The following is a 17,500-nucleotide window of genomic DNA, read 5'->3' on the forward strand; positions in this document are numbered from 1 at the left end:
GATGGGGGAGAGAGAGGGAGGGATGGGGAGAGAGAGGGAGGGAAGAGAGAGGGAGTGAGGGATGGGGAGAGAGGGGAGGATGGGGAGAGAGAGGAGGATGGGGAGAGAGGAGGATGGGGAAAGAGAGGGAGTGATGGGGAGAGATGAGGAGAGATGTACTATAGACCAGAGCCCTATTCCCTATATAGTGCACTACTATAGACCAGAGCCCTATTCCCTATATTTTTTTACCTTTATTTTACCAGGCAAGTCAGTTAAGAACAAATTCTTATTTTCAATGACGGCCTAGGAACAGTGGGTTAACTGCCTGTTCAGGGGCAGAACGACAGATTTGTACCTTGGCAGCTCGGGGGTTTGAACTTGCAACCTTCCGGTTACAAGTCCAATGCTCTAACCACTAGGCTACCCTGCCACCCCATATAGTGGTACTACTATAGACCAGAGCCCTATTCCCTATATAGTGCACTACTTTAGACCAGAGCCCTATTCCCTAATTAGTGCACTACTTTAGACCAGAGCCCTATTCCCTATATAGTGCACTACTATAGACCAGAGCCCTATTCCCTATATAGTGCACTACTTTAGACCAGAGCCCTATTCCCTATATAGTGCACTACTTTAGACCAGAGCCCTATTCCCTATATAGTGCACTACTTTAGACCAGAGCCCTATGCCCTATATAGTGCACTACTTTAGACCATAGCCCTATTCCCTATATAGTGCGCCACTTTAGTCCAGAGCCCTATTCCCTATATAGTGCGCCACTTTAGACCAGAGCCCTATTCCCTATATAGTGCGCCACTTTAGACCAGAGCCCTATTCCCTATATAGTGCGCCACTTTAGACCAGAGCCCTATTCCCTATATAGTGCGCCACTATAGACCAGAGCCCTATTCCCTATATAGTGCACTACCTTAGACCAGAGCCCTATTCCCTATATAGTGCACTACTATAGACCACAGCCCTATTCCCTATATAGTGCACTACTACAGACCAGAGCCCTATTCCCTATATAGTGCACTACTTTAGACCAGAGCCCTATTCCCTATATAGTGCACTACTTTAGACCAGAGCCCTATTCCCTATATAGTGCACTACTTTAGACCAGAGCCCTATTCCCTATATAGTGCACTACTTTAGACCAGAGCCCTATTCCCTATATAGTGCGCCACTTTAGACCAGAGCCCTATTCCCTATATAGTGCACCACTATAGACCAGAACCCTATTCCCTATATAGTGCGCCACTTTAGACCAGAGCCCTATTCCCTATATAGTGCACCACTATAGACCAGAGCCCTATTCCCTATATAGTGCGCCACTTTAGACCAGAGCCCTATTCCCTATATAGTGGACTACTATAGACCAGAGCCCTATTCCCTATATAGTGCACTACTACAGACCAGAGCCCTATTCCCTATATAGTGGTACTACTATAGACCAGAGCCCTATTCCCTATATAGTGGTACTATTATAGACCAGAGCCCTATTCCCTATATAGTGGTACTACTATAGACCAGAGCCCTATTCCCTATATAGTGGACTACTATAGACCAGAGCCCTATTCCCTATATAGTGGTACTACTATGGACCAGAGCCCTATTCCCTATATAGTGCACTACTATAGACCAGAGCCCTATTCCCTATATAGTGGTACTACTATAGACCAGAGCCCTATTCCCTATATAGTGCACTACTATAGACCAGAGCCCTATTCCCTATATAGTGGTACTACTATAGACCAGAGCCCTATTCCCTATATAGTGCACTACTATAGACCAGAGCCCTATTCCCTATATAGTGCACCACTTTAGACCAGGGACTCAACCATGGTGTCCTTCAGCAGCACGCCAATCAAACTAATCAAAAGTTTTCTAGAACACTGGCTTTTAAAGCAGAGAAACAATTTGAGTTTCTTGGAAGAAGAAAAGTAAATAATTGAATGCCTTTTTGAGTGCTCAGTCTCAGTAGGTGAGGGCTTCAAAGTCTCTGTCAGTTGGAAGTAGGAGCTTCCAGGAAGAGCTGAGAAGATTGGAGCTGCGGAGCTGTGCCTGTTAGGTCCTAAAAGACTTCTGTCAGCTTGACGAAGAGAAGATTGTGTCTACCTGCTGTGAGGACCTGAAGGGCTTCTGTGAGATGGGGAGAGAGTGAAGGAGAACTAGAGTTATTGAAGAGTCAGATAGTGATTGGGGGAAAGAAAGATGTCTGCCTAGTTCAGAAGCACTCAGACCGTGCAGTCCACAGACCACCGTTCCCGAGACGGAGAGGTGTCCCGCAGGTGCCAGCCCGTTGAAACATAATGAGGATGATACATAGAAAAGAAAGGTACAGCTCATTTTAACCAGCTCAGTGGTTACCCATCCTCCTGCTTTCAGAGACATTTACATACATACAGTATGGCAAAACCGTATGTATGGACAGCCTTATTGAAAACAAGTCTCAATGCCCATACAGACCAGCAGTGCATATTGGAGCCGATTCTGACCCGAGTTAAGAGCACGTAAATGAAACGTAAATCCCTTTTATGCACTTTTCTTTTCATGCGTATTTTGATCTTGACATACCGTGAAACTTCAGCATGAGAATAGCTTGCTTACAGATAAGCTGTTTTCTTACCTTGACAAACTGTGAAACTTCTGTTAATAACCCGGGCTTCTATTTGAGACGGGCTTCTATTAGAGACGGGCTTCTATTAGAGACCAGGCTTCTATTAGAGACAGGCTTCTATTAGAGACAGGCTTCTATTAGAGACGGGCTTCTATTTGAGACGGGCTTCTATTAGAGACAGGCTTCTATTTGAGACGGGCTTCTATTAGAGACAGGCTTCTATTAGAGACAGGCTTCTATTAGAGCTTCAGGCGGGCTTCTATTAGAGACAGGCTTCTATTAGAGACAGGCTTCTATTGAGACGGGCTTCTATTTGAGACAGGCTTCTATTCTATTTGAGACGGGCTTTAGGCTTTAGAGACTAGGCTTCTATTAGAGACAGGCTTCTATTTAGAGAGACAGGCTTCTATTAGAGACGGGCTTCTATTAGAGACAGGCTTCTATTAGCTTCTATTAGAGACGGGCTTCTATTAGAGACGGGCTTCTATTAGGAGACGGGCTTCTATTAGGCTTTAGAGACGGGCTTCTATTAGAGACGGGCTTCTATTAGGCTTTAGAGACAGGCTTCTATTAGAGACAGGCTTCTATTAGAGACGGGCTTCTATTAGAGACGGGCTTCTATTAGAGACAGGCTTCTATTAGAGACAGGCTTCTATTAGAGACGGGCTTCTATTAGAGACAGGCTTCTATTAGAGACAGGCTTCTATTAGAGACGGGCTTCTATTAGAGACAGGCTTCTATTAGAGACAGGCTTCTATTAGAGACAGGCTTCTATTAGAGACGGGCTTCTATTAGGGGCTTCTATTAGAGACGGGCTTCTATTAGAGACGGGCTTCTATTAGAGGCTTCTATTAGAGACGGGATTAGAGACGGGCTTCTATTAGAGACAGGCTTCTATTAGAGACAGGCTTCTATTAGAGACGGGCTTCTATTAGAGACAGGCTTCCTTTAGAGACAGGCTTCTATTAGAGACGGGCTTCTATTAGAGACAGGCTTCTATTAGAAGCATTTGAGACGGGCTTCTATTTGAGACGGGCTTCTATTAGAGACGGGCTTCTATTTGAGACGGGCTTCTATTAGAGATGCTTCTATTAGGCTTCTATTTGAGATTAGAGGGCTTCTATTAGAGACGGGCTTCTATTAGAGACGGGCTTCTATTACGGGAGACGGGCTTCTATTAGAGACAGGCTTCTATTAGAGACAGGCTTCTATTAGAGACAGGCTTCTATTAGAGACGGGCTTCTATTAGAGACAGGCTTCTATTAGAGACAGGCTTCTATTAGAGACAGGCTTCTATTAGAGACGGGCTTCTATTAGAGACGGGCTTCTATTAGAGACGGGCTTCTATTAGAGACGGGCTTCTATTAGAGACGGGCTTCTATTAGAGACGGGCTTCTATTAGAGACGGGCTTCTATTAGAGACAGGCTTCTATTAGAGACGGGCTTCTATTAGAGACGGGCTTCTATTAGAGACGGGCTTCTATTAGAGACAGGCTTCTATTAGAGACGGGCTTCTATTAGAGACGGGCTTCTATTAGAGACAGGCTTCTATTAGAGACGGGCTTCTATTAGAGATGGGCTTCTATTAGAGACAGGCTTCTATTAGAGACAGGCTTCTATTAGAGACAGGCTTCTATTAGAGACAGGCTTCTATTAGAGACAGGCTTCTATTAGCTTCTATTAGAGACAGGCTTCTATTAGAGACAGGCTTCTATTAGAGATGGGCTTCTATTTCCTTTATGCACACAGCTTTTGCTCATTTGTATTGTTCATTGTTTAATTACAGCATTTAATCAATGTCTTCATTTCCTGCACTAAAATGTTATCATTTACACACTGTCACGTTTCTTTTGTCTTCGTATGCCTCTATAAAAAATAGCCACTAGATCGGCTGATTTCCAGGGTACTGTACTCCCAAAGTTTTTGACTGCAGTTAGCAACCAATGGCTAGCAGTTCTCAGCAGTTAGCAACAAATGGCTAGCAGTTCTCAGCAGTTAGCAACCAATGGCTAGCAGTTCTCAGCAGTTAGCAACCAATGGCTAGCAGTTCTCAGCAGTTAGCAACAAATGGCTAGCAGTTCTCAGCAGTTAGCAACCAATGGCTAGCAGTTCTCAGCAGTTAGCAACCAATGGCTAGCAGTTCTCAGCAGTTAGCAACCAATGGCTAGCAGTTCTCAGCAGTTAGCAACCAATGGCTAGCAGTTCTCAGCAGTTAGCAACCAATGGCAAGCAGTTCTCAGCAGTTAGCAACCAATGGCTAGCAGTTCTCAGCAGTTAGCAACCAATGGCTAGCAGTTCTCAGCAGTTAGCAACCAATGGCTAGCAGTTCTCAGCAGTTAGCAACCAATGGCTAGCAGTTTCTTACTGGCGTTAAAAATGGATGATTGCCATATTTTTTTTTAGAGTCATTACTTAATTATTTATTGTAACAAATAAAACGTTATAGCTTATAAACAATTCATGGTAATTCATAGTAATTCATGGGAATTCATGGTAATTCATAGTAATTCATGGGAATTCATGGTAATTCATAGTAATTCATGGGAATTCATGGTAATTCATAGTAATTCATGGGAATTCATTGTAATTCATAGTAATTTGTGGTAATTCATGGTAATTCATGGTAATTCATGGTAATTCATGTTTATTTGGGGCTCTCGAGTGGTGCAACGGTCTAAGGCACTGCATCGCAGTGCTAGAGGCGTCACTACAGACCCTGGTTCGATACCGGCTGTGATCAGGAGTCCCGTGGGGCGGCACACCCTTGGCCCAGCGTCGTCCGGGTTAGGGGAGGGTTTGGCCGGGGTAGGCCGTCATTGTAAATAAGAATTAGTTCTTAACAGACTTGCCTAGTTAAATAAAGGTTAAATATTTGAAACAGCCGTTTATTTGCTGAAATGTGTGCCGTTGCCCAGCTGTTAAAAAGGGACAGGTGGCTATTTAAGCTTAGTTTAAGTTTCACAGTAATTCCCTAATAATTCCACCACCTTTAACCCGTGAGGAAACCACGAATAAGGTCTAGCGGTTCCAAGTGGACATCTCCTTTCTTTTTTTCTGATAGAAACAATACCATTCTGCATGCACTGTACTTTACAACTTGATAACAGCTAGGTAAATGAGTCATCCCTTTGGATAAGAGGATCGATGAATATATAAATTACACTTGTTTTTGATCTATTTGACCTTATAAATCGTTGGAGACGTGATACCAGTCATGTGGCAGCAAACTGAACCATATCAACATAAACATTTTCCTACAGTAAAGGTTATGAAACGCTGTGCCATTATGCAGAATTTAAATTGTACGCCCTTTTAACTTTCAGGGATGGGCACTCTCGAATATCTTAAATATAGACTATCCTGACTTTTCTCTCTCTCTCTCTCTCTCTCTCTCTCTCTGTCTCTCTCTCTCTCTCTCTCTCTCTCTCTGTCTCTCTCTCTCTCTCTCTGTCTCTGTCTCTCTCTCTCTGTCTCTCTCTCTCTCTCTCTCTCTCTCTCTCTCTCTCTCCTCTCTCTCTCTCTCTCTGTCTCTGTCTCTGTCTCTCTCTGTCTCTCTCTCTCTCTCTCTCTCTCTCTCTCTCTCTCTCTCTCTCTCTCTCTCTGTCTCTGTCTCTCTCTCTCTCTCTCTCTCTCTCTCTCTCTCTCTCTGTCTCTGTCTCTCTCTCTCTCTCTCTCTGTCTCTCTCTGTCTCTGTCTCTGTCTCTCTCCTCTCTCTCTCTCTCTCTCTCTGTCTCTGTCTCTGTCTCTCTCTCTCTCTCTCTCTCTCTGTCTCTGTCTCTGTCTCTCTCTCTCTGTGTCTCTGTCTCTGTCTCTCTCTCTCTCTCTCCTGTTTCTATCATATTAAATAATATCCACTAACGGTATAGACCATCAGTAGGCTTAATAACAGCACATATTCAACTGACAATTTACTGTTAGTTCCCTTCATATTGTTATATCCGACATTATCATCCAGTTGAGTTCTGACTTCCTCTGTAAACGCCGTCACGCCGTGTGGTTGTTGCTGAGGATCATTAGTAACAGTGGATCATATAAATAAAAGACATGTGGGTTAATTCAATCAGTTATGGAGTGGAGCGCAGAACCCCGGTTCAAAACCTGGCCGTGTCATCACACAGTTACCATGGTTAATTCAATCAGTTATGGAGTGGAGCGCAGAACCCCGGTTCAAAACCTGGCCGTGTCATCACACAGTTACAGTTATGGTGGAGCGCAGAACCCGGTTCAAAACCTGGAGTGTCATCACACATGGTTAATTCAATCAGTTATGGAGTGGAGCGCAGAACCCCGGTTCAAAACCTGGCCGTGTCATCACACAGTTACCATGGTTAATTCAATCAGTTATGGAGTGGAGCGCAGAACCCCGGTTCAGGCCAAGCCGTGACAGTTTGAACCCCGACGACGCATGGTTCAAAACCTGGCCGTGTCATCACACAGTTACCATGGTTAATTCAATCAGTTATGGAGTGGAGCGCAGAACCCCGGTTCAAAACCTGGCCGTGTCATCACACAGTTACCATGGTTAATTCAATCAGTTATGGAGTGGAGCGCAGAACCCCGGTTCAGGCCAAGCCGTGACAGTTTGAACCCCGACGCATGGTTCAAAACCTGGCCGTGTCATCACACAGTACCATGGTTCAATGTTAGGCGAGCGCAGAAGTTCAAAACGAGGGTCATAGCACAGTTACATAGTTAATTCAATCAGTTATATTCTCTCAACCAGTTTGAATGGGTTGAGGAAATGAATGTGAGACATTTCAGAATGAATCAAGCCATGGGTTGAGGAAATGAATGTGAGACATTTCAGAATGAATCAAGCCTCTGCTTTCTTTCTTTAGTGTGTAAAGGCTCTCCAAACCAATTTCTTTTTAAATGTATTATTCATAAATACTTTCCTAACCCTAAATAATTCACAAGATCAGACTATTCTTAAATCTACCAATTTGGTGCTGAAACAGAGACAAATATGGATATATTTAGATGGCTTTCTTTTATTGATCTTTAAAATTATTCTAGCGAGTCTGTCGACAAAATTGTAACTAAAACACACCATATTTAAAGGACTGGCTTAAGATAAAAGTAGTGACAACCCTTTTGAATGAAAACTCCACGAGGAAATATATTGGCCAGCAAGTGGTAGGGTTTTCAGCAGTTGAATGAAATTGATTCAGAGTGTGCGAGGTAGCCACACCTACAGAGCGAGTTTTGCAAATGAATAAGCTAAGTCTGATTTAAAAGGCGTCCGTAGGAAATGCGTAAATTCCTATGTCTGATTCGGCCCCATAATGATAATAATGTATATAATTAATATAATGGAGGATATGAAAATACAGAATTGAGACTTGTCTTGAAAATGGCACTAGCTGAAATACCAATTATAAAAGTCCTTTATTGTCCTCTGTTTTTATGTGCAGTTTTCTATCAAAGCAGCTCAAGGGGGACTCCTTCAACTATGGACATACGGATGTATTATTTTTCATTAGTGCACTAGACAGAGATGGAGTAGAGAGAAGGAGGGAGGGAGAGAGAGGATGGTGGGAGTAGGGAAGGAGGGAGAGAGGATGGTGGGAGTAGGGAAGGAGGGAGAGAGAGGATGGTGGGAGTAGGGAAGGAGGGAGAGAGAGGATGGTGGGAGATAGGGAAGGAGGGAGAGAGGATGGTGGGAGTAGGGAAGGAGGGAGAGAGGATGGTGGGAGTAGGGATGCTGGGGAGGGAGGGGAGAGAGGATGGTGGGAGTAGGGAAGGAGGGAGAGAGAGGATGGTGGGAGTAGGGAAGGAGGGAGAGAGGATGGTGGGAGTAGGGAAGGAGGGAGAGAGAGGATGGTGGGAGTAGGGAAGGAGGGAGAGAGAGGATGGTGGGAGTAGGGAAGGAGGAGAGAGAGGATGGTGGGAGTAGGGAAGGAGGGAGAGAGAGGATGGTGGGAGTAGGGAAGGAGGGAGAGAGGATGGTGGGAGTAGGGAAGGAGGGAGAGAGAGGATGGTGGGAGTAGGGAAGGAGGAGAGAGAGGATGGTGGGAGTAGGGAAGGAGGGAGAGAGGATGGTGGGAGTAGGGAAGGAGGGAGAGAGAGGAGGATGGTGGGAGTAGGGAAGGAGGGAGAGAGAGGATGGTGGGAGTAGGGAAGGAGGGAGAGAGAGGATGGTGGGAGTAGGGAAGGAGGGAGAGAGGATGGTGGGAGTAGGGAAGGAGGGAGAGAGATGATGGTGGGAGTAGGGAAGGAGGGAGAGAGATGATGGTGGGAGTAGGGAAGGAGGGAGAGAGAGGATGGTGGGAGTAGGGAAGGAGGGAGAGAGAGGATGGTGGGAGTGGGGAAGGAGGGAGAGAGAGGATGGTGGGAGTAGGGAAGGAGGGAGAGAGGATGGTGGGAGTAGGGAAGGAGGAGGGAGAGAGGATGGTGGGAGTAGGGAAGGAGGGAGAGAGAGGATGGTGGGAGTAGGGAAGGAGGATGGTGGGAGAGGGGAAGGAGGAGAGGATGGTGGGAGTAGGGAAGGAGGGAGAGAGAGGATGGTGGGAGTAGGGAAGGAGGGAGAGAGAGGATGGTGGGAGTAGGGGGAAGGATGGTGGGAGTAGGGGAGAGAGGATGGTGGGAGTAGGGAAGGAGGAGGATGGAGAGGAGGGAGAGGATGGTGGGAGTAGGGAAGGAGGGAGAGAGAGGATGGTGGGAGTAGGGAAGGAGGGAGAGAGAGGATGTAGGGAGAGGGAAGGAGAGAGAGGATGGGAGAGAGAGGATGGTGGGAGTAGGGAAGGAGGGAGAGAGAGGATGGTGGGAGTAGGGAAGGAGGGAGAGAGAGGATGGTGGGTGTAGGGAAGGAGGGAGAGAGAGGATGGTGGGAGTAGGGAAGGAGGGAGAGAGAGGATGGTGGGAGTAGGGAAGGAGGGAGAGAGGATGGTGGGAGTAGGGAAGGAGGGAGAGAGAGGATGGTGGGAGTAGGGAAGGAGGGAGAGAGAGGATGGTGGGAGTAGGGAAGGAGGGAGAGAGAGGATGGTGGGAGTAGGGAAGGAGGGAGAGAGGATGGTGGGAGTAGGGAAGGAGGGAGAGAGGATGGTGGGAGTAGGGAAGGAGGGAGAGAGGATGGTGGGAGTAGGGAAGGAGGGAGAGAGAGGATGGTGGGAGTAGGGAAGGAGGGAGAGAGAGGATGGTGGGAGTAGGGAAGGAGGGAGAGAGGATGGTGGGAGTAGGGAAGGAGGGAGAGAGAGGATGGTGGGAGTAGGGAAGGAGGGAGAGAGGATGGTGGGAGTAGGGAAGGAGGAGGATGGTGGGAGGAAGGAGAGGATGGTGGGAGTAGGGAAGGAGGGAGAGAGAGGATGGAGGGAGAGGGAAGGAGGGAGAGAGGATGGTGGGAGTAGGGAAGGAGGGGAGAGAGAGGATGGTGGGAGTAGGGAAGGAGGGAGAGAGAGGATGGTGGGAGTAGGGAAGGAGCGAGAGAGAGGATGGTGGGAGTAGGGAAGGAGGGAGAGAGGATGGTGGGAGTAGGGAAGGAGGGAGAGAGAGGATGGTGGGAGTAGGGAAGGAGGGAGAGAGAGGATGGTGGGAGTAGGGAAGGAGGGAGAGAGGATGGTGGGAGTAGGGAAGGAGGGAGGGAGGATGGTGGGAGTAGGGAAGGAGGAAGAGAGGATGGTGGGAGTAGGGAAGGAGGGAGAGAGGATGGTGGGAGTAGGGAAGGAGGAGAGAGAGGATGGTGGGAGTAGGGAAGGAGGGAGAGAGAGGATGGTGGGAGTAGGGAAGGAGGGGAGAGAGGATGGTGGGAGTAGGGAAGGAGGGAGAGAGAGGATGGTGGGAGGATGGGGAAGGAGGGAGAGAGAGGATGGTGGGAGTAGGGAAGGAGGGAGAGAGAGGATGGTGGGAGTAGGGAAGGAGGGAGAGAGGATGGTGGGAGTAGGGAAGGAGGAGAGAGAGGATGGTGGGAGTAGGGAAGGAGGGAGAGAGGATGGTGGGAGTAGGGAAGGAGGGAGAGAGAGGATGGTGGGAGTAGGGAAGGAGGGAGAGAGAGGATGGTGGGAGTAGGGAAGGAGGGAGAGAGAGGATGGTGGGAGTAGGGAAGGAGGGAGAGAGAGGATGGTGGGAGTAGGGAAGGAGGGAGAGAGGATGGTGGGAGTAGGGAAGGAGGGGAGAGGGAGAGGATGGTGGGAGTAGGGAAGGAGGGAGAGGGAAGGGGGAGAGGATGGTGGGAGTAGGGAAGGAGGGAGAGAGAGGATGGTGGGAGTAGGGAAGGAGCGAGAGAGGATGGTGGGATAGGGAAGGAGGAGGAGAGGATGGTGGGAAGGGAAGGAGGAGGAGAGAGGATGGTGGGAGTAGGGAAGGAGGGAGAGAGGATGGTGGGAGTAGGGAAGGAGGGAGAGAGAGGATGGTGGGAGTAGGGAAGGAGGGAGAGAGAGGATGGTGGGAGTAGGGAAGGAGGGAGAGAGGATGGTGGGAGTAGGGAAGGAGGGAGAGAGGATGGTGGGAGTAGGGAAGGAGGAGAGAGAGGATGGTGGGAGTAGGGAAGGAGGGAGAGAGGGAGAGGATGGTGGGAGTAGGGAAGGAGGGAGAGAGGATGGTGGGAGTAGGGAAGGAGGGAGAGAGAGGATGGTGGGAGTAGGGAAGGAGGGAGAGAGGATGGTGGGAGTAGGGAAGGAGGAGGAGAGGATGGTGGGGAGGGAAGGAGGGAGAGAGAGGATGGTGGGAGTAGGGAAGGAGGGAGAGAGGGAGAGGATGGTGGGAGTAGGGAAGGAGGGGAGAGAGAGGATGGTGGGAGTAGGGAAGGAGGGAGAGGGAGAGAGGATGGTGGGAGTAGGGAAGGAGGGAGAGAGAGGATGGTGGGAGTAGGGAAGGAGGGAGAGAGGATGGTGGGAGTAGGGAAGGAGGGAGAGAGGATGGTGGGAGTAGGGAAGGAGGGAGAGAGAGGATGGTGGGAGTAGGGAAGGAGGGAGAGAGAGGATGGTGGGAGAGGGAAGGAGAGAGAGGATGGTGGGAGTAGGGAAGGAGGAGAGAGAGGATGGTGGGAGTAGGGAAGGAGGGAGAGAGGATGGTGGGAGTAGGGAAGGAGGAGAGAGAGGATGGTGGGAGTAGGGAAGGAGGGAGAGAGGATGGTGGGAGTAGGGAAGGAGGAGAGAGGATGGTGGGAGTAGGGAAGGAGGGAGAGAGAGGATGGTGGGAGTAGGGAGGAGAGAGGATGGTGGGAGTAGGGAGAGAGGATGGTGGGAGTAGGGAAGGAGGGAGAGAGAGGATGGTGGGAGTAGGGAAGGAGGGAGAGAGAGGATGGTGGGAGTAGGGAAGGAGGGAGAGAGAGGATGGTGGGAGTAGGGAAGGAGGGAGAGAGGATGGTGGGAGTAGGGAAGGAGGGAGAGAGGATGGTGGGAGTAGGGAAGGAGGGAGAGGGAGGATGGTGGGAGTAGGGAAGGAGGGAGAGAGAGGATGGTGGGAGTAGGGAAGGAGGGAGAAGAGAGAGGATGGTGGGAGTAGGGAAGGAGGGAGAGAGAGGATGGTGGGAGTAGGGAAGGAGGGAGAGAGGATGGTGGGAGTAGGGAAGGAGGGAGAGAGAGAGGATGGTGGGAGTAGGGAAGGAGGGGAGAGAGGATGGTGGGAGTAGGGAAGGAGGGAGAGAGAGGATGGTGGGAGTAGGGAAGGAGGGAGAGAGGATGGTGGGAGTAGGGAAGGAGGGAGAGAGAGGATGGTGGGAGTAGGGAAGGAGGGAGAGAGGATGGTGGGAGTAGGGAAGGAGGGGAGAGAGGATGGTGGGAGTAGGGAAGGAGGGAGAGAGGATGGTGGGAGTAGGGAAGGAGGGAGAGAGGGAGAGGATGGTGGGAGTAGGGAAGGAGGGAGAGAGAGGATGGTGGGAGTAGGGAAGGAGGGAGAGAGAGGATGGTGGGAGTAGGGAAGGAGGAGAGAGAGGATGGTGGGAGTAGGGAAGGAGGGAGAGAGGATGGTGGGAGTAGGGAAGGAGGGAGAGAGGATGGTGGGAGTAGGGAAGGAGGAGAGAGAGGATGGTGGGAGTAGGGAAGGAGGAGAGAGAGGATGGTGGGAGTAGGGAAGGAGGGAGAGAGAGGATGGTGGGAGTAGGGAAGGAGGGAGAGAGGATGGTGGGAGTAGGGAAGGAGGGAGAGAGAGGATGGTGGGAGTAGGGAAGGAGGGAGAGAGAGGATGGTGGGAGTAGGGAAGGAGGGAGAGAGGATGGTGGGAGTAGGGAAGGAGGGAGAGAGAGGATGGTGGGAGTAGGGAAGGAGGGAGGAGAGGATGGTGGGAGTAGGGAAGGAGGGGAGAGAGGATGGTGGGAGTAGGGAAGGAGGGAGAGGGAGAGGATGGTGGGAGTAGGGAAGGAGGGAGAGAGAGGATGGTGGGAGTAGGGAAGGAGGGAGAGAGAGGATGGTGGGAGTAGGGAAGGAGGGAGAGAGAGGATGGTGGGAGTAGGGAAGGAGGAGAGAGAGGATGGTGGGAGTAGGGAAGGAGGGGAGAGAGGATTGTGGGAGTAGGGAAGGAGGGAGAGAGAGGATGGTGGGAGTAGGGAAGGAGGGAGAGAGAGGATGGTGGGAGTAGGGAAGGAGGGAGAGAGAGGATGGTGGGAGTAGGGAAGGAGGGGAGAGAGAGGATGGTGGGAGTAGGGAAGGAGGGAGAGAGAGGATGGTGGGAGTAGGGAAGGAGAGAGAGAGGATGGTGGGAGTAGGGAAGGAGGGGGAGGGAGAGGATGGTGGGAGTAGGGAAGGAGGAGAGAGAGAGGATGGTGGGAGTAGGGAAGGAGGGAGAGAGGAGAGAGGATGGTGGGAGTAGGGAAGGAGGGAGAGAGAGGATGGTGGGAGTAGGGAAGGAGGGGAGAGAGGATGGTGGGAGTAGGGAAGGAGGGAGAGAGAGGATGGTGGGAGTAGGGAAGGAGGGAGAGAGGATGGTGGGAGTAGGGAAGGAGGGAGAGGATGGTGGGAGGAGGGAGGATGGTGGGAGTAGGGAAGGAGGAAGAGAGGATGGTGGGAGTAGGGAAGGAGGGAGAGAGAGGATGGTGGGAGTAGGGAAGGAGAGAGAGAGGATGGTGGGAGTAGGGAAGGAGGGAGAGAGGATGGTGGGAGTAGGGAAGGAGGGAGAGAGGATGCTGGGAGTAGGGAAGGAGCCAGGATGGATGGTGGGTTATGTGAAGTGAAGGCATAGTTTGTGTTGTGTGTGTGTGTGTGTGTGTGTGTGTGTGTGTGTGTGTGTGTGTGTGTGTGTGTGTGTGTGTGATGAGTCACAAGCTCTGGGATGTGTGTGGAATACCAGTGGCATGTCACACCTGTTGCTAAAATGTATCCGTCTTCTTGGCGCCCCTCAGGCCTGCCTCTGCCCTCCAGTTTAAATGGATTGTTTTGACAAACTAATTGTTAAGGCAACTGGAAAAGACAGAAGGGGATGTAAGATCGATCATTTTTTCAATGTTGTTTATTCCTGACTGTTTTCCAAAAAGCTCTTCCAAAACTCACACAGAATATTTCACTGTATTACATTTTCTTACCTTCCCTTATACTGTAAAACCATCACACATTATCCAGTCTAAACACTCTCTCTCCTCCCCTCTCCCTCCTCTCCTGTCTCTGCCTCTCTCTCTCTCTCTCTCTCCTCCCCTCTCCCTCCTCTCCTGTCTCTGCCTCTCTCTCCTCTCCTGTCTCTGCCTCTCTCTCTCCCCTCCCCTCTCCCTCCCTTCTGTCTCTGTCTCTCTCTCTCTCTCTCTCCCCCTCCCTCCTCTCCTGTCTCTGCCTCTCTCTCTCTCTCTCTCCTCCTCCTCTCCTGCTCTCTCTCTCTCTCTCTCTCTCTCCCTCTCTCTCCTGTCTCTGCCTCTCTCTCTCTCCCTCCTCCTCTCCCTCTCTCCTGTCTCTGCCTCTCTCTCTCCTCTCCCTCCCTCTCCTGTCTCTGCCTCTCTCTCTCCCCTCCCCTCCTCTCCTGTCTCTGCCTCTCTCTCTCTCTCTCTCTCTCCTCTCCCTCCTCTCCTGTCTCTGCCTCTCTCTCTCCTCCCTTCTCCCTCCTCTCCTGTCTCTGCCTTTCTCTCTCTCCTCCCCTCTCCCTCCTCTCCTGTCTCTGCCTCTCTCTCTCCTCCTCTCCTCTCCCTCTCTCCTATCTCTGCCTCTCTCTCTCTCCTCCCCCTCTCCCTCCCTCCCCTGTCTCCCTCCTTTCCTGTCTCTGCCTCTCTCTCTCCTCCCCTCTCCCTCCACTCCTGTCTCTGCCTCTCTCTCTCTCCTCCCCTCTCCCTCCTCTCCTGTCTCTGCCTCTCTCTCTCCCTCCTCTCCTGTCTCTGCCTCTCTCTTCTCCTCTCCATCTTCCTCTCCTCCCTCTCTCTTCCCCTCTCCATCTTCCTCTCCCTCCCTCTCTCTCTTTTCCTCTCCCTTCCCCTCTCCACCCCCCTCTCTCTGTTTCTCTTTCTCTCTCCCTCCCTCTCCCTCCCTCTCCCAGGCAATGGCACTGTTCTATGGTGTACCTGCTGTACCAGTGTCTTCAAGTCGGTGACCAGTCGCTTCATTAAGAACCTGGCGTGCTCAGGGATCTGTGCGGGTCTGGTGTGTGTTCCCTTTGACGTGGCTCTAGGGGCCAGCCCTCGCTGCTGCTGGTGGCTACACACTCTGCTGCTCTGCAAGGCCCTGAAGTTCCTCCACAAACTCTTCAGCTCCGTCACCGTGCTCAGCTTCGCTGCCATCGCACTGGACAGGTTGGTGATAGCAGGAAAATCAAACTGCACTGCTGGTAGCTGCAACATATTGCTTACTGGTCCCATCTGTTCAGATCTGTCTGGGGAGGGGGGCACTGCTTACTGGTCCCATCTGTTCAGATCTGTCTGGGGGGCACTGCTTACTGGTCCCATCTCTTCAGATCTGTCTGGGGGGCACTGCTTACTGGTCCCATCTCTTCAGATCTGTCTGGGGGGGGCACTGCTTACTGGTCCCATCTGTTCAGATCTGTCTGGGGGAGGCACTGCTTACTGGACCCATCTGTTCAGATCTGTCTGGGGGGCACTGCTTACTGGTCCCATCTCTTCAGATCTGTCTGGGGGCAGTGCTTACTGGTCCCATCTCTTCAGATCTGTCTGGGGGGCACTGCTTACTGGTCCCATCTGTTCAGATCTGTCTGGGGGGGCACTGCTAGCGGTTGATACTTGCCTGACATTTCGGCGCAGTAATAAAGCACATGTCCTGTGTTCATGCTTTTATTTATTTATACATGTGGAAAGACACACAGTGGGGAAACTGCTTGATTTTGTAAACACGGACCTTTAAACGCCCCCCCCTCCCCGTGCACGCCACTATTTCAACATCATTTCCTGTCGTTTAGCTTCCACATCCTCCAAAGAATGACGACGGCTACATTTACATATTCAAGAACTGGGTCTGGGTTGTCAGTGTTGCTAGCTATCTTGCTAACTTTGATGAGCTAGCTAATATTACCGGTTGTTGCAGTTTTTTGTTACTACACTTCATTCAAAAGATTAGCCAGCTGGTTCTATGGCTGGTTCTGGAGCTGGATTTGTCATAAGCATTCATTTAGGGAAAACTTCACCACAGATGGAAACCACTGGCCTGTCTTTAACTTCACCACAGATGGAAACCACTGGCCTGTCTTTAACTTCACCACAGATGGAAACCACTGGCCTGTCGTTAACTTCACCACAGATGGAAACCACTGGCCTGTCTTTAACTTCACCACAGATGGAAACCACTGGCCTGTCTTTAACTTCACCACAGATGGACCCACTGGCCTGTTGTTAACTTCACCACAGATGGAAACCACTGGCCTGTCTTTAACTTCACCACAGATGGAAACCACTGGCCTGTCTTTAACTTCACCACAGATGGAAACCACTGGCCTGTCTTTAACTTCACCACAGATGGAAACCACTGGCCTGTCTTTAACTTCACCACAGATGGACACCACTGGCCTGTCGTTAACTTCACCACAGATGGAAACCACTGGCCTGTCTTTAACTTCACCACAGATGGAAACCACTGGCCTGTTTTAACTTCACCACAGATGGAAACCACTGGCCTGTCTTTAACTTCACCACAGATGGAAACCACTGGCCTGTCTTTAACTTCACCACAGATGGAAACCACTGGCCTGTCTTTAACTTCACCACAGATGGAAACCACTGGCCTGTCTTTAACTTCACCACAGATGGAAACCACTGGCCTGTCTTTAACTTCACCACAGATGGAAACCACTGGCCTGTCTTTAACTTCACCACAGATGGAAACCACTGGCCTGTCTTTAACTTCACCACAGATGGACACCACTGGCCTGTCGTTATCTTCACCACAGATGGAAACCACTGGCCTGTCTTTAACTTCACCACAGATGGACCCACTGGCCTGTTGTTAACTTCACCACAGATGGAAACCACTGGCCTGTCTTTAACTTCACCACAGATGGAAACCACTGGCCTGTCGTTAACTTCACCACAGATGGAAACCACTGGCCTGTCTTTAACTTCACCACAGATGGAAACCACTGGCCTCTCGTTAACTTCACCACAGATGGAAACCACTGGCCTGTTGTTAACTTCACCACAGATGGACACCACTGGCCTGTCTTTAACTTCACCACAGATGGACACCACTGGCCTGTCGTTAACTTCACCACAGATGGAAACCACTGGCCTGTCTTTAACTTCACCACAGATGGACCCACTGGCCTGTCGTTAACTTCACCACAGATGGAAACCACTGGCCTGTCTTTAACTTCACCACAGATGGACCCACTGGCCTGTTGTTAACTTCACCACAGATGGACACCACTGGCCTGTCTTTAACTTCACCACAGATGGAAACCACTGGCCTGTCGTTAACTTCACCACAGATGGAAACCACTGGCCTGTCTTTAACTTCACCACAGATGGAAACCACTGGCCTGTCTTTAACTTCACCACAGATGGACACCACTGGCCTGTTGTTAACTTCACCACAGATGGAAACC

General features: G+C 50.3%; 1 protein-coding gene across 1 annotated transcript in view; it reads left to right on the forward strand.

Annotated features, from left to right (window-relative positions):
- The window catches only part of LOC115124637 (G-protein coupled receptor 176-like), a 30,443-nt gene that overhangs the window by 5,291 nt on the left and 7,652 nt on the right, over window positions 1–17,500 (forward strand). Inside the window, exon 2 of the mRNA XM_065008600.1 lies at window positions 14,990–15,242. Coding sequence (XP_064864672.1) covers window positions 14,990–15,242 — 253 coding nt within the window. The remainder of the gene's footprint in view (window positions 1–14,989; window positions 15,243–17,500) is intronic.

The sequence above is a fragment of the Oncorhynchus nerka genome, linkage group LG24, assembly GCF_034236695.1.
Source record: "Oncorhynchus nerka isolate Pitt River linkage group LG24, Oner_Uvic_2.0, whole genome shotgun sequence".
NCBI lineage: Eukaryota > Metazoa > Chordata > Actinopteri > Salmoniformes > Salmonidae > Oncorhynchus > Oncorhynchus nerka.